The 15,000-nt window shown below is 40.2% G+C and overlaps 1 protein-coding gene across 1 annotated transcript in view; it reads right to left on the bottom strand.

Moving 5' to 3' along the window:
• The window catches only part of LOC128013581 (reversion-inducing cysteine-rich protein with Kazal motifs-like), a 39,805-nt gene that overhangs the window by 7,719 nt on the left and 17,086 nt on the right, over positions 1 to 15,000 (bottom strand). The window contains exons 4-16 of the mRNA XM_052596688.1: positions 14,731 to 14,767; positions 14,394 to 14,479; positions 14,230 to 14,277; positions 12,508 to 12,541; positions 12,005 to 12,202; positions 10,594 to 10,858; positions 10,345 to 10,518; positions 6,544 to 6,756; positions 4,354 to 4,490; positions 4,140 to 4,280; positions 3,000 to 3,188; positions 1,883 to 2,005; positions 771 to 942 (exon numbers count right to left, since the gene is read on the bottom strand). Coding sequence (XP_052452648.1) covers positions 771 to 942; positions 1,883 to 2,005; positions 3,000 to 3,188; positions 4,140 to 4,280; positions 4,354 to 4,490; positions 6,544 to 6,756; positions 10,345 to 10,518; positions 10,594 to 10,858; positions 12,005 to 12,202; positions 12,508 to 12,541; positions 14,230 to 14,277; positions 14,394 to 14,479; positions 14,731 to 14,767 — 1,817 coding nt within the window. The remainder of the gene's footprint in view (positions 1 to 770; positions 943 to 1,882; positions 2,006 to 2,999; positions 3,189 to 4,139; positions 4,281 to 4,353; positions 4,491 to 6,543; positions 6,757 to 10,344; positions 10,519 to 10,593; positions 10,859 to 12,004; positions 12,203 to 12,507; positions 12,542 to 14,229; positions 14,278 to 14,393; positions 14,480 to 14,730; positions 14,768 to 15,000) is intronic.

Raw genomic sequence — 15,000 nt, 5'->3', positions numbered from 1 at the left:
TGCTGAACAAACACAAGCCGAAGACACGGGCCGAGAGTTTGTCAGCTGCTGAACAAACACATGCTGAAGACATTATTAATTAATAATTAATAAATAATAAAAATATTTTAACATATTTCTCACATATCTATTATTATCACTTATTTAAAAAATGCTGTCGTATTGCTTATGTTGTTTTATTTATATTCATGTGGTCGGTTTGGAAAATAGTTTAGTACAACATTTATAATTACAGTTTTTAATAATCAATAATATTTTAATTTCATAATAGTCAAGTCATCATTATTTATACAGTGATTTTAACGATGCAGATCGTGTTGAAGCAGTTTTATAATTAAACAGGGAAAGAGTGTGGTGTTCTCCTCCGGCCAGACCAACCAGAAGTTTAATAATAGGCTGCAACAAAGTCAGATTATAATATTAATAATCCATTGACAAAACAAATATTATTGTTTTATTTCTATCTATTAAACGTACTATTATCAGTGATTTTTTTCCCAAAGATCTGTGTTTGTCATAATGTCCCTTTCTCTTGTTGCTCTAATAACTGCTTATTGGTTTGATGAATCACATTAATTTAATTCTAAAATCAAACTGTGCTGATGTTGATGGAGTTTCCATCACTTCCTCGTATTTCAAATGTGATCCAGGTCTACGGGTAGATGTGATGTTACATCCCTAACAGGGACGAGGAAACTGTGTGACACCTGAACAAACACTCGAAGATTGAGCAGCCCTGGGCCCATGTGTGTGTGTGTGTGTGTGTGTACCTCTGGCTCCTCTGGCAGGGGTTCGGGGAGCAGGGGTCGATGCTCCTGCAGGAGCCGAACACAAACTGGCTGTCCTTGAAGCCGACGCAGCGAGCCACACAGGCGCTGGGATATGTGCGTCCGTTACGAGCACAAACCGGCACAAAATGATCGGCACAGCCGCAGTGAAGCCCTGAGAGAGAAACCACACCAAACACAACTACAGTCAAAACTGATTTACTAATAACGGTTTTACTCACTTAAAAACACCTTGAAAATTGTTCTGTTTATTTAACAGTAAAATACAGTTGTTTTATTGATCTACTTCAAAAATCAAAATCAAACAATCAAAGCAAGTGAACATGGAATTGTGAGGTTAAAGTCAGACTTCTGAGTTCCTCAAAACTGTGAGGGAAAAAAGTCCCAATTACATAAAAATAATTTTTTCTTTTTTTCTTCTTGCAATTTTTGAGGTAATATTTCATAATAATTATTATTTATTATTTTTGGGAAAAAAGGGTAACTGCAACTTTTACCTTTTTTCAGAACTGCAATAGAACTGTTAGATGCAAACTCAAGATTTGCAAGAGGAAAATCAGAATTCTGAATTAATATCTTGCAACTCACAATTCTGACTTTTTTCTAGCATTTCTGTTATGAAAAGTTGCAATTACCGTATTTTTCGGACTATAAGTCGCACCTAAGTATAGGTCGCATCATTCCAAAAATTATTTAAATTATTTTATATAAAAAAAAACATATATAAGTCGCACTGGACTATAAGTCGCTTTTATCAAAAACAAAGAGAAAACATTACCGTCTCCAGCCGCTAGAGGGCGCTCTATGTCTTCAGTGTAGACTACAGGAGAACTGAGCAGCATAGAGCGCCCTCTAGCGGCTGGAGACGGTAATGTTTTCTCTTGGTTCATTTCTCTCGGTTCACGTCAAATAAGTTTTGATAAATAAGTCGCACCTGACTATAAGTCGCAGGACCAGCCAAACTATGAAAAAAAAGTGTGACTTATAGTCCGGAAAATACAGTAGCTAAGAATTCAGAAGTGTGAGATGAGAGTGAGGGTTACGTGTATGAAGCGTCTCATAAACTGCAGTAGAGCTGCTGGTGAAGCACAGACCTGTGAAGAGCCGTCTGTCCTCGTCGGAGCCGTCGGAGCGCACACACTGACGAGACGAGCAGATGCTGTCCCCGGCGAAGCAGGAGCAGTGCTGACAGTCCACCCGGAACGACACGCCGTGACCTGCACAGGAACAGAAGAGTGAGTCCTGCTGCGCTCCTGCCACAGACCATCAGAACACTGGTGCTATCAGCAGCTGGAAACAAGCGGTCCTCAAGAGTCTCGGAGACCTTATCTACAGATCAGTGCATACTCTACGTTCAGTTTCCTTAAGAACAGTTCTCTGGGATCAGATGTGATTATAAAGAACAGCACATCTGTCTCCAATGAAGCCGAGCGGGCGAGCGCTTTAGAAACAGAGTAAAAATAAACATGAAAGAAACGGCAATAAACTCGTTCAGGTTCAGACCAACAGACAAACAAACAAGCTGTTTACAAAAACATACTAATAAAAACTAGAAGAAAGAAATATTTTCACTAATGATATGTATTCGCTTTAATTCTAAAAGGTTTTATTTAATATTTTTTTCTATATTTACATTTAGTCATTTAGCAGAAGCTTTCATCCAAAATGAGGACAATAGAAGCAATCAAAATCAACAAACAAGTGCTATAACAAGCCTCAGTTAGACTAACACAGTACACATAGCAAGGGCCTTTTCTTTAATTATGCTATAAATAAAAAGAATATAGATAGAACAGAAAAAGAAAAGAGAAGCTTGTGTTTTTTAAAGAAAACAAGCAGTTACTACAATAATATGTCTAAAAGGGTCAAGTTATTTTATTATATTTTATAGATATATTTCCTGTTTGATTGTTTGTGTAAGAGTAAGTTAATCCTGAACCCATTCTACACAGATCTCTGTTATTAATGCATCTCTCCACCAACAGATGGCAGCGTCCTCTTCAAACCAAACCACTTCTGTTACAGAAACAACACAAGCATAGGCTGAAGAAACTTCTCAAGATCTCTCCTAGATCTGAGGCTCAGTATTTTATCTTATTTGTCTTTATGTTAAGCTAGTGGTTACGCAGGTGTCTGTTACACACTGATACTATGTGAAATGCACTTCATTCAAGCAGCAAGTGCTCTTCATTAATGTGAGTAAACTCTTACTCTGGCGCTGTCCTCCCGTGAGGCAGGTCTTGCTGGTGTCGAAGCAGGGCATTTCAGCACAGTTCTCCAGTCGGCCGCTCTGACCGCAGGTGCACACCTCGTAACAGCCCACCTGACCGCTCCTGGTGGGCACCTGGATCCGGCTGTCCACTGGCACCAGGAACTCAGACGCTTCCCCCAGCTTACAGCCTTACAGACATCATCACACACAGTCATTAGTGTCCTGCTTTTAGTGTCACTGTGTGCATATACAACACACGCAGGGATCCCACAATGCAGTTCACTCAACTTCACTTTCATATTCTGCTGTCAAGAAGCTACATCTTGACTCATTATTTGATCGGAGTATCAACCAAAAAAAAAAAAAAAAAACCTGAAACCTAACTTTTTGACTCTCTTTTAAAAGAGCTTTTAACCCTCTTACTGTCATTTGGGCTATCAAAAGTTAAAACGTTTCGAAATGAAAAACAAAGCAAAAGTTTCAAATTCCTTTTTAACATATAGTTTGACCAGAAACTACCAAAAGATGTTTTAAAACAGAACCAAAGCAAACCAAAACTTTTAAAATCTACTTTTTGAATTATTTGATTGGAAACTGAATAAAAAGTTTTAGTCCCAATAAATAAATAAATAAATAAATACAAAAACAAACTGAGACCAAACCAAACACTAAATTTTTAAATCTACTTCTTATTTGATTGGAAACTGTTTTAAACACCTTTACAATCTCTCTCTCTCTCTCTCTCTCTCTCTCTCTCTCTCTCTCTCTCTCTCTCTCTCTCTCTCTCTCTATATATATATATATATATATATATATTTTTTTTTTTTTTGGACTCATCATTTGATTGAACAACTAACTATATTTAAGATATTTTAACATCAAAAACAAAAGCAAAACTTAAAATTAAATTAAACAAGCAAAAGTGCCTTTTTTTCCCGAGGTGTTCATTAGACTCAATTAATTAAACATGCAATATAATAAAGTCATGTGACAAATAAAATAGTATATTATAACCTACAATGTTTATGATTGTATAATAATTCACATCATATCAGACACACTGATGGCAGTCAGCTCAAGTCAGCAGTGTGCCGTCCTAATAAAGGTGTGTGTGTGTGTGTGTGTGTGTGTGTGTGTACCGGGGACGCAGAAGAAGGGCAGGCATTGGTGTCCGGGCTGGCAGCCCTTCCTGTTGACCTGACACAGGTGACTGCTGGGACAGGGGCTGGGGTTGCAGGGGTGGATGACCTCTTCAACAGTGTTCTGGGAGGGACTGGGAGCTGTGGGAAGCGTGAGGACATCAGTGCACAGCTCATATTGATCAGACACAGGTGTGAGCACACACACACTCACTCAGGTATCTGTGGAGAGGGATGCAGCGCTCCGGGTCGTCTGTAGGAGACAGCAGGTCACAGATGCGCTCGGGCGTCTGACCCTCCAGGAAGCGCTTGCCATCGCCACACTGGGTCAGGATATCCACACAGTCCGACCTGAGGACACACAGCAGCTCCTTCCTTATCATCACCCTAATTATACACTCATTTAGAATTAAAATTCAGTCTGAAGGGAGTGTTCAGGGGAGTGTTAGTAAACTGGTGCTTTTATATTACTGTAGTGATTATTTGACGGTAAAGTTGTGTAAACGTTATGATTAGGTTGCTATAATGTTCCTCTAATGCCAATGTATTGTCAGTTTTAATGTTAAGTGAACCTGAGGATTATTTAGTCTTTATTTAAGGGGTTGTCTGTGAAAGCTGGTTTGTGCAATACACATTTAAAAAGAATAATAATTAGGGGTGCTCCGATCAAGATCGGCCGATCGTTAATGTGCATCTCGTCAGTAAAGCCGGTTCTCTAATCAGCGGTTAATTCCATCAGGTGTGTGATTACACACAGAGCAGCTGTTACTACACAGAGCCGTTGTTAACTGAGAAGATGCGCCAAAAAACGCTGAAAATGAAGTGGATTTGCGCATCTTTTCTATTAACAATGGCTCTGTGTAGTAACAGCTGCTCTATGTGAAATCACGCACCTGATGGAATTAACCGCTGATTAGAAAGCACCCCTGGTAATAATGTTAATTATGCCTTTTTATCTCGCAATTTGGCCTTTTTTTTATTTTGAAATATAAAAAACAGAATTGAGAGATATAAACACAGATATGAATGTATAGTTGTTATGAACGCAGAATTGTGAAAAATAAAGTCAGAATTCCAAAATAAAAATTTACAATTACTTTTTATATTTTTTTAATCTTAACAGTTGTTCAGAAATTCTCAGAATTGTATTCTCTAAACTCAGAATGACAAGATATGAAATCAGAATCCAAAATAATTATGCTTCCACAGATATCTGCTGTTCTGACAGTGTAATAAATCATCTTCTCTGTCAGTGTTTGTGAAATCATTAAAAAAAACATCAAGACAAGCTTTAAACCATTCCAAAACAAAAACTCATTCTTTTATCAATATTATTCACACCTAATAATAAATATCCTGTGACACTGTGATCTTCAGATCTCTGTTTTGTAATGACAAATCCATCTCGCAGCAGCTGTGTGAATCTACAGCAATATTCTGAACGTTCATGAAAGGATCCAGGCGCCAGAGTAATGATGTTGTGTCGGAGAAACAGAGCTGGTGACCTGAGGCTCAGATGGATGTGATAAGACTGTTTCCTGTTTCCTGTTTATCACACAGACCACTGCTCCTCATGACTGTCCACATCCAGAAGCATTGTGAGCTTCTTATTTCTCAATCACTCACACTGATACTGCTAGAAACATTACTGGTGTTTTATTTAGCAGCACGTTGTTAGACACTTCACTGACACACTACACACTACACAATGAACACTACACACTGAACACTGAACACTGAACACTACACACTGCACACTGAACACTACACACTGAACACTACACACTGAACACTACACACTGCACACTGAACACCTAACACTGAAATATCCGCGTCCACACGAAACCGCAAAATGATGTAGTATACATGCCAGACCAGTATGTGGCGCTGTAATTCTGACACAGAGATACACTAAAAACAGAGAAGAAGACTTGGACTATGCTCATAAACCTTGCGCGTGGTACACAATTGAACATTGAATAATACATTTATTAATCTGTGTTAATGTTAGTTAATAAAAAGACAATAATTCAGTGTTTGTTCATGTTTTTGTTGCTGTTACGTGACGTAGAGGTGTCTGACTAGGGGTGAGACGTGGGATGATGATGTCATAGTTTCTGAAAATATACAGATTAGCCGTCCAGACGAAAACGCAAAGACGGCGTTTTCAAATTTATCCACTTTGGGACCCGGTTTCAAAAAATAGCGGTTTCACCTTATGAAAACGCCGGATGCGTGTGGACGAAACACCTATCCGATAAAAAATTTGTGCGTATTCACAGAAACGTGTCTCCATGTGGACGGGGCCTCAGAAACTGTGTGACACGTGAAGATTCTGTGTGAGGATGAGGAACAGGAAGAGGATGAGGAACAGGAAGAGGAAGAGGAAGAGGATGAGGCTGACCTGCAGATGACGCTTCCTCTGGTCTTGCTGTAGCAGGGTTTGATCTGCAGCGCACAGGCCACGGCCTTCCACATGTCCGGCTGACACCGTCTGATGTCCAGCACTGGGATGTTCATGAAGGGCATCTTGATGCTTCCGTTGGACCAGAGTCTGAAGTCGTTCATGGCGCCCTGGTCTGACTGAACATTACAGCTGCGGAACAGCTCTGTCGGCCTGAGAACACACACACGGAGAGATGAGACCAGGATCTACAACACAGCAGCACAGGCTCAACCTGTGTGTGTGTGTGAGAGAGAGTGTGTGTGTGTGTGTGTGTGTGTGAGAGAGAGTGTGTGTGTGTGTGTGTGTGTGTGAGAGAGAGTGTGTGTGTGTGTGTGTGTGTGTGAGAGAGAGAGAGTGTGTGTGTGTGTGTGTGTGTGTGAGAGAGAGAGAGAGAGAGTGTGTGTGTGTGTGAGAGAGAGTGTGTGTGTGTGAGGGAGAGAGAGTGTGTGTGTGTGTGTGTGTGTCTGCTGTGATCATGTCTTGAATGCATTACTCTGATCTATGACAGAGGGTCAGTGTGAGTTTAAGAGTCTCAGGTCAGTCAGACTCTGTTTACTCAGTGTTGAATGGTTCTGTTCTCCTGTTCTCAGAATCTCAGCCACCAGCCGTAATCGGATTCAAAAGTCATAAAGCCCCCTGCAAAGCCCCTCAGGAGTCTGCACATGGAGCATCATGAGCTCTGATCAATCTGACATGCAGCTCTTCATCTAAACAGGCTGGTTGTGACACTTCTCACTGTTTACAGGCTTGAATCGTTTGAGAGGACTCATGGGATTGAGTGCCGTGGCGGGAAACCAGTCAATGTCTGTTTGACCTGAAAACAATCCTGGACTACTTCTGCCATCATAAATCATGCTGTCTACATCTGTAACCCATCGAGAAATCTCACAGGCCAGAGAACCTCGTGTTCAGTTACGTAACGATAGCATGCACACGTATGAACCCCGTGAACCCAGAGACCATAACATTATCACAGCTGGTGGATATGTGAATTAATTAGATGCTTATCTTATACAACAGTGCAATATACAGGAAGATAAAATTGAGTAACATACATTTCAGACACAATATTATCTTCACTTTTGATCCACGATGAGGAGAGACACAGAAACAGAAGCATCTGTTAAAATTAATCGTGATTAATCCCAGCTAACATTAAAGTTTTTAAATATACTTTTAAATTCCAACAATTTCACATTCAATCTTCAAATTAATGTAGAAACAGCATAAAGACAGTATATGTGTTTAATAGCATGTTTTTTTTGATGTCTCTATATGAAGATTGTTTTTATCCATATATTAAACTATTTATTCAGTAAATGATTCAGTGACTCACAGCAGCGTTGTTGTTAATAACTAAAATGATTAATAATCATTTTCATTAATTGAAATAAATAATAATAAAAAAGCTAGTGCTAAAAAATAACACAAGCTGAATTATTAAATTTACCAAAACTGAAACTGAAATTAGAATAAAAAAAAAACAAGTTGGAAAAAAAACAACAACAAAATGCAAATATCCTTAGACTTAAAATTATTACAATTTAAACTAAATGAAAACTGAAATTATATAAATGAAAACTTGTTCAAAATATTAATAAACACTAAAACAAATTTTAAACTAACTCTGACTCACTCTTAAAGACAGTTCACTTGTTTTGCTCCTGAATGAATCAGTTATATGAACGATTCAAATGATTCACTCTTTGTTTATAGTGACTTGTCGCCATCTACTGGCGGATCACTGTAATCTGCAGAAAGAAAATCACCCGCCTCTAATGAACAGACAGAAGAGGCAAGTCTTATGCTGTGTTCACACCAAACGCGAATAGAGCGTCAAATTCGCGCCTACTGCGTCTAGTTTGCCGCTTTAACATTTTGAATGCATTTGCGCATCTAGAGCGAAATAGATGCGCATAGAAAGTAAAAGTTTGAAGCAAAATTTACGCGCGTCTGAGGCGAAATCCGCTTCTTGTGGGAGGGGCAAGTGCTAGCGGTTGTCTGTAAGATGGCTGATGTTGATCGAGCACTCGGGTCTTTTCCACTTTTTCCTGCACATGTCCTCTGAATAAACACATTATCTTGTTAGCGAAAAGTAGATGTAGGGGGAAAATAGTTGTAAAAAAACAGCAGGAAGGTCGCGGGTCGATAAACGTGCATGTGACTCAAAAGTTAAATGTGTATTTACAACACACTCTTCCAAGTGAGGTGCTTTTTATTCCTGAAATATGAACTTGTGTGTGATCCTTGTGTCATAAAGCTCCGGTTGACTGCTCACTGACAACAGCCGTTCCTCAATGTTGAATGAATGACTCCTGAGCAGGCTCCTGATTGGTTAACTCTGTGCGAATTGGTTAACACAATGCGTAACGCGCCTATCACGCCAGAAGCTCAATGTGACGTCTGCCGTTGCTAAGCAACCATGACCCGCTCTCTCCATGAAGACGTGGAAATTTCAGCAAAAGATGAATGGATTTGCAAATTTGGATTTCAAAATGGCAATCCATATACAACTATGATCAGCTGTTCCTTCATCTTGGCTGAGCTTTCAATGCTGTTACAGGAAAGGATGAAGCTGAATGTTTAGTTCTTGTCACATGACCCGCGGTGCGCTTGCGACATTCTGAAAAGTTGAAATGTTTTGAACTCGATTCGGTGCGGAGGCTCCTGGAAAAAACGAGCGCTTTCATTATGAAACTGGAAATACCGAAATTGAGCGCGCAAAAGACGCGATATGTGATTGCCAATGCAAGTGTGGCCACGACAAAGAGAATATGCACTTTTAATAATGAATGGACTGCAAAATACTCTTGGTTGAGACCTGTAGATGGTGAAGCAGAGAGAGCTTTTTGCATTTTATGCAAAAGCAGTTTTTCTGTTGGATATGGTGGACAATACGACGTGAAGCGGCATGGTGCATGTGAGTACCACAGAGAAAAAGCACATCATCAAGAAACATGAAAATCAGTGCAATCGTTTTACAATAAACCAAATGACCCACAGGCTGACAGAGTTTGGGCAGCAGAAGTGACGAGCATTTATCATGCCGCACATCACACACATTCATATCACTCTGACTGCAGGAAGGTAGGCCCAGTAATTTTTCCAGATTCTGAAATAGCTAAGAAAAAAGCTGTAGAAACTTTGGGTGATATTTTGGGACAGGTAGAGTCCAAATCTTTTAGTCGGTGGGTTTAAAAAGAAATATAGGCAATATACTACAGAAAGCTTGAAATGGCTACTTTTAAATGAAAATATTAAAACCAAAATTAATAGGCTTCTCTCTGATTATGTAATCCATATGAATGTGCATTTCTCTCTGGCGTTCATGGCGAGTCTGCATCGTCAACTTCATCTTAGCAGCGACACAGAAAACACCAGTTTATTACTAAACAATTAAATGTCTCCTTGCTAATTTAGACACATTCACAATCATTGCTTTAACCAGTTCTTTGTGGCAAGCCTTATGTGTGCGGTCATAACGCTTATTATCATGTAGGCTATAGCCTATTTAAGTTATTAAATTAATACTCTAATATTAATACTACTTTAAAAAAAATGTGGGTCAGGAAGGGTACAATATTTTCTTTTTCTTTTTTGCGGTCCGTGTTGCGGGCGGGTAAGTTGAAAACGTCGGTCGGGTGTGGGTTGTTTATACACTGACCCGCGCATCACTGATCAGCACTCTTGGCCTCAGATTCGAGGACTAATGAGCCAGCGCTTGTATGAGCAGACTGACAGTAGGGAAGTGTTTGTAACCTGTTGTTGAAGTTGGTGCAGTAGCTGAGCTCTTTGCAGCCTAACTGACACGGCTCCCTGACGTCAGCCAAGCAGGTGATGAGGTCCATCTCAGCAGGGTTGTATTCACAGTGCTGGTCGAACTCCTGCCACGTCTGAGTGCCCCAGTTAGTGCTGATCTCCAAGCACATGTTCCTGTCAAACAGAGAGGACACGCACACATTCAGTGTCAGAGTCGCGCCGCTAGGCTTCAGACGGAGCGCTGCTGACCTGCACAGGGAGGTGTTGGCCTTGAAGCAGCAGTGCAGTTTGGCGTAGTCCATCTTGGCGATGGGGGGTGACTCGGGGTCACTGATGGTGGGCGGGTGTGCGCTGCCCAAGAAGCACTGCCACAGCGGGTCCTGAGGGAGCGGCTGACTGCCACACTCACTGATCAGACCCTCCATGATCTCCTGCTCCGTGCTCATGGTGCGCAGGATACGCTTACAGGCCGTCTGACAGTGAGCCTCCTCCGCCCGCTCACAGCAGTACAGACCTGGACACACACACGGCATTCTGGGTAATGAGTCAAAGCCTGAGCCTGCACTGATGACACTCAACTACATTTACTGTCTTCTAGTTTGTAGTTCATCTACATGATAGTTCAGTAAATGATTCAACGACTCACTCTAGTGTTGGTCCTGTTAACTCAAACTGAAATGATTAAAACATGTTTTCATTAGTTGATATGTAGTTAAAAAAACAATAGAAATATCGCCTTGGCAACCAACTTGAAATATATATTGAATAATGTGGTAATTTGACATTGTGTGAATATTTTTAAAGCAGTCCTGACTCTCATGGTTCCTCACTGTAGTATATAACAGATTTATTGTTTTATTTCTGCATATGTAAATTTAAACACACATCTAATGGAACGCTTCTGATGATCACATGATCTGTCCTTGATTTTTCATATATGTAGTAATTTGTTTGTACACTATACACTTTTGATCAATTAATATTGTTTAAATGTGCTTTATAAATAAATGTTTTTTAAGTACAAATCAAGTTAAAAACATGATCATCAGTAGGATTGCACGATAATAGACTGTCTCAAAGAGATGACCCCAATTTTTCACATCCCAATTTGCATACTATATACAGTACATCTGAATGTGTGTTAAAGTGTGATGTATTTCTGTGATGCTCCGCTGTATTTTCAGCATCATTCCTCCAGTCTTCAGTGTCACATGATCTTCAGAAATCAGAATAATATGATGATTTACTGCTCAAGAAACATTTCTGATTATTATCAATGTTGAACACAGTTGTGCTGCTCAAAATTTCTGTGGAAACTGTGATGCATTTTATTTTTCAGGATTCACAGATGAATAAAGTTCAGAAACTTTTATTTGTAACATTATAAATGTCTTTATTGTAAGCTTTGATCAAATTCCTTGAATAAAACAGTTTTTGTTGTTTTTTCTTACATTACGTTAAGAATGAAAAGTATGCAAATGGGATGCAACCACAGCTCACTGACTTACAGTTTCGGTGCAACTGTTATTATATAAATAAATAAAAAATCTGAAGATGCAAATAGATGCAGATTATTAGAGATTTTTTATTTAATTTGAAAATGTCATGTTTAAGTCACATGTGACTTGTGATCTGTGTGTAAAGTTCTCTGTGCACGTACTGTCGAGGGGGCTCCGGATGGGGAAGGATTTGGTGTAGTTGGCCACGCAGCCGATGAGCTGAGGACTGATGCTCTGGCAGTACTCTTTGACCGCGGTGATCTGGGAGACGGTCGGAGACGAGTCTGTGCGGAAGATGGCCTGACAGTATTCACGGCAGTTTGTGTGTCTCCCTGCATAACTGCAGCACACTGAGCCCACTGGACACACACACACACACACACACGTGAGACATCACTTCTCCATCTGTTTAATAAAGGCTGTCTGGGAGTTTGTCTGCTCTACTAATGCACACAAATAAGCGCTTCCTTCGTTCGTGACCTCAGGGAGCGCAGAATAAAGGTCGTGACCTTGCCTCCCAGGCACAGAATCAACTCCATCTCATTTCCTGTCCATGCAGGTCAGAGACCGGAGACATGACATCATCAAACAGGAAGTCAGTCTCTGAGGACTGAATCACAGAAACGAGGTACAGACGGACTGATAACCAAAGACCTTTGCTTACTTTCATTTTTGGTGATACAGCTGTAGAGTGGTTTCTGGAAGAGAGGAAGAATATCAATGAGAATATTGCAATAGAGTTTATGAAACAGTGTTTCTGACTCTAAAATTACCAAAAAGTGCTTGTTCTTATCACAAAAACCTTCTAAAATACAGCTGCACATCACAGAAATAAATTAGTTTAACAGAGATTCACACAGAAAACAGATGTTTTAGATTAGAATAATATTTAATCATTTGTATTGTGTTTGATCAGATAAATGCAGAACGTATGAATCTTACTGACCCTGTACATGAACAGTTGGCACATTTTCTCTTTAAAAGCTAAGTGCTGAGGTTATTTCTGTATTTCCCTGACAGCAGCTAGCATCTAATGCTATATAAACACCTGGATTCTCCTCAGAAAACCAAGGGCTCAAGGTGAACGAGCTGCAGACGGTGTGAGAGCGATCCCAAGCAAGCGTACGGTCTCCAGTCTGACCGATGGAGCACAGCTTCAGATCTACAGCATCTCTGTCAGGAATCACTACTCTTTTATAACACTGAGCCAGCAGAAGTACAGATTCATCGGACTGTAACGACCAGTTAGAGGGAAATGATATTTTCCCATTGCTCAACACTAACCAAACGACCTCATAAAGAGATTTGGGGCTGTGCTAGAAACCAGGCTTTAAACGAATAAACACAAATCAGTCTGGAGGCTGATTTCAGACAGCAGAGCCGCCAGACAAACAAACAGAGAAGCGTGGAGTCATACTGATGAACACGAGACCTCCCAGAGTCTGTCTGCTTTCATCTCAACATCTCCAGAGAGAGATCACTGTGTGTTCATCTGCACCGTCGTCAGGGAACCGCTGTCTGTTGCTAAGAGCTCTAACAGTCTAACACTCGTATTACTGTTAACTAAAACCCTTACAAACCGCAATAGAGTGAAATATAGACATCAGATGAAAAACAAACAAATACATTAATAATTAAGATTATAAATGTACAAATTTTAAAGCTAATTTAAAATAATAATAATAATGCTAATAATACTAACAACACTAGTATGATCACTTAACCCTGATTGGCTGTTCCTGGTCAATAATGACCGTTAATGCTATAATTTGACCAAATCTTGGGTTCAATCTGTGTATCTACTTGTGTTCTTTCAGCTGGCACAGGACCTGATTGATCACAGGCCTCGCTGATCTGAGCTTAAACACTGAGTCTGTGAGGGAACACTGGGAAAACAATCCCAAATAATGTTTGTATGCTTCACTTTTTAAGCTGCATAAGCTCAGATCAATAATTGATTATTGGTAAGAATGCAGCATGATGAGAGCACTGTGGTCTTTTCTGACCAAAGAAAACACCACACGCATAACAGCGAGATGTGTGAGAAACACTAGAAAGTGACCAGAAGACAGGCCGCCCTGACGTTATTCACACCGGACAAATTAATACTTATTATTAGACAAACATATTCTCCATCTCTACTTCATGAAAGCTGTTTCTAACGCGAAGAACGAAAGTAAAAGTATTTGTGATGATTGCATCTCTCTCTCACAGTCTGCGTTCTGAATCTCTCTCAGTTGTGACTCACTATTTCACCAAAAAAAAGAGTCAAAATTTGTTTCAAACTTTCTCATGATTACTTTTTTTTAACGGTTGAGGTTGAAACAGGCTTCAAAACATCAATATTTGTAAACTCTGTGCAGCAAAGTAAAGGTGAAACTCCCACCTCGGTGTCTTTCTTGCATATTTTAGTGATGTCATTTCTAGACGATGCCTGAACAGAACACAGAAGAATCACAGGTGAGTCAGTGAGCTTACAGACCTCTCTACATGTCACGCTCTAAAGGTAAAGATAGGTGATATCAGATGTGTTCAGATGTGTTGAGGGACCTGTTTGCAGTCCCTGCGGCACTCGGAGGAGATGGCCAGCTCACAGCAGCCCAAACCCACCCATCCGTCAGACTTCTTCGATGCCCCTGGAGAAGTACAGAATCACAGTGAGCTTCAGCAGATCTGAAGCAGAAGCATACATCCAGAACAACAGACGTGTGTGAGCTCAGAGCTCTGGACGGGTTTAATGGCCATGTAAGGTGTAGCTGGACTGATGTGGAGTGTGATATCTGTGCATCTGGAGGGCATTAGGTCTTCAGAGACTCTAAATCCTCTCTTGTTCTTATGAGGTTGGTACAGGTGTGTTCTGCAGACGGCTCCATCTGTGTTCACCTACCCGGCAATGTGTTGTTGATGCAGACCCAAAGATCACTCTGTGAAACCAAAAGGAGAAGTTTAGCATGACAACAGCTCAACATCCATCATCTGCTCGCTCTCATGTGCTTCCAGACCCGAGGAATCTTCTTTGAAGACAGAATGAGTTATACAGCAGGTCATTATTAACTGAGAATCTCACGAGGGAGCTGCTGACGACAGCGCGCAGGTTTAAAACAACAGATCTCACACGAGAGACTCAAATTAAAGCAAGATAAAAAAGTTGTATTTA

This window comes from Carassius gibelio, chromosome B24 (genome assembly GCF_023724105.1).
Source record: "Carassius gibelio isolate Cgi1373 ecotype wild population from Czech Republic chromosome B24, carGib1.2-hapl.c, whole genome shotgun sequence".
Lineage (NCBI taxonomy): Eukaryota > Metazoa > Chordata > Actinopteri > Cypriniformes > Cyprinidae > Carassius > Carassius gibelio.
This window is presented reverse-complemented; position numbering and strand designations above follow the sequence as displayed.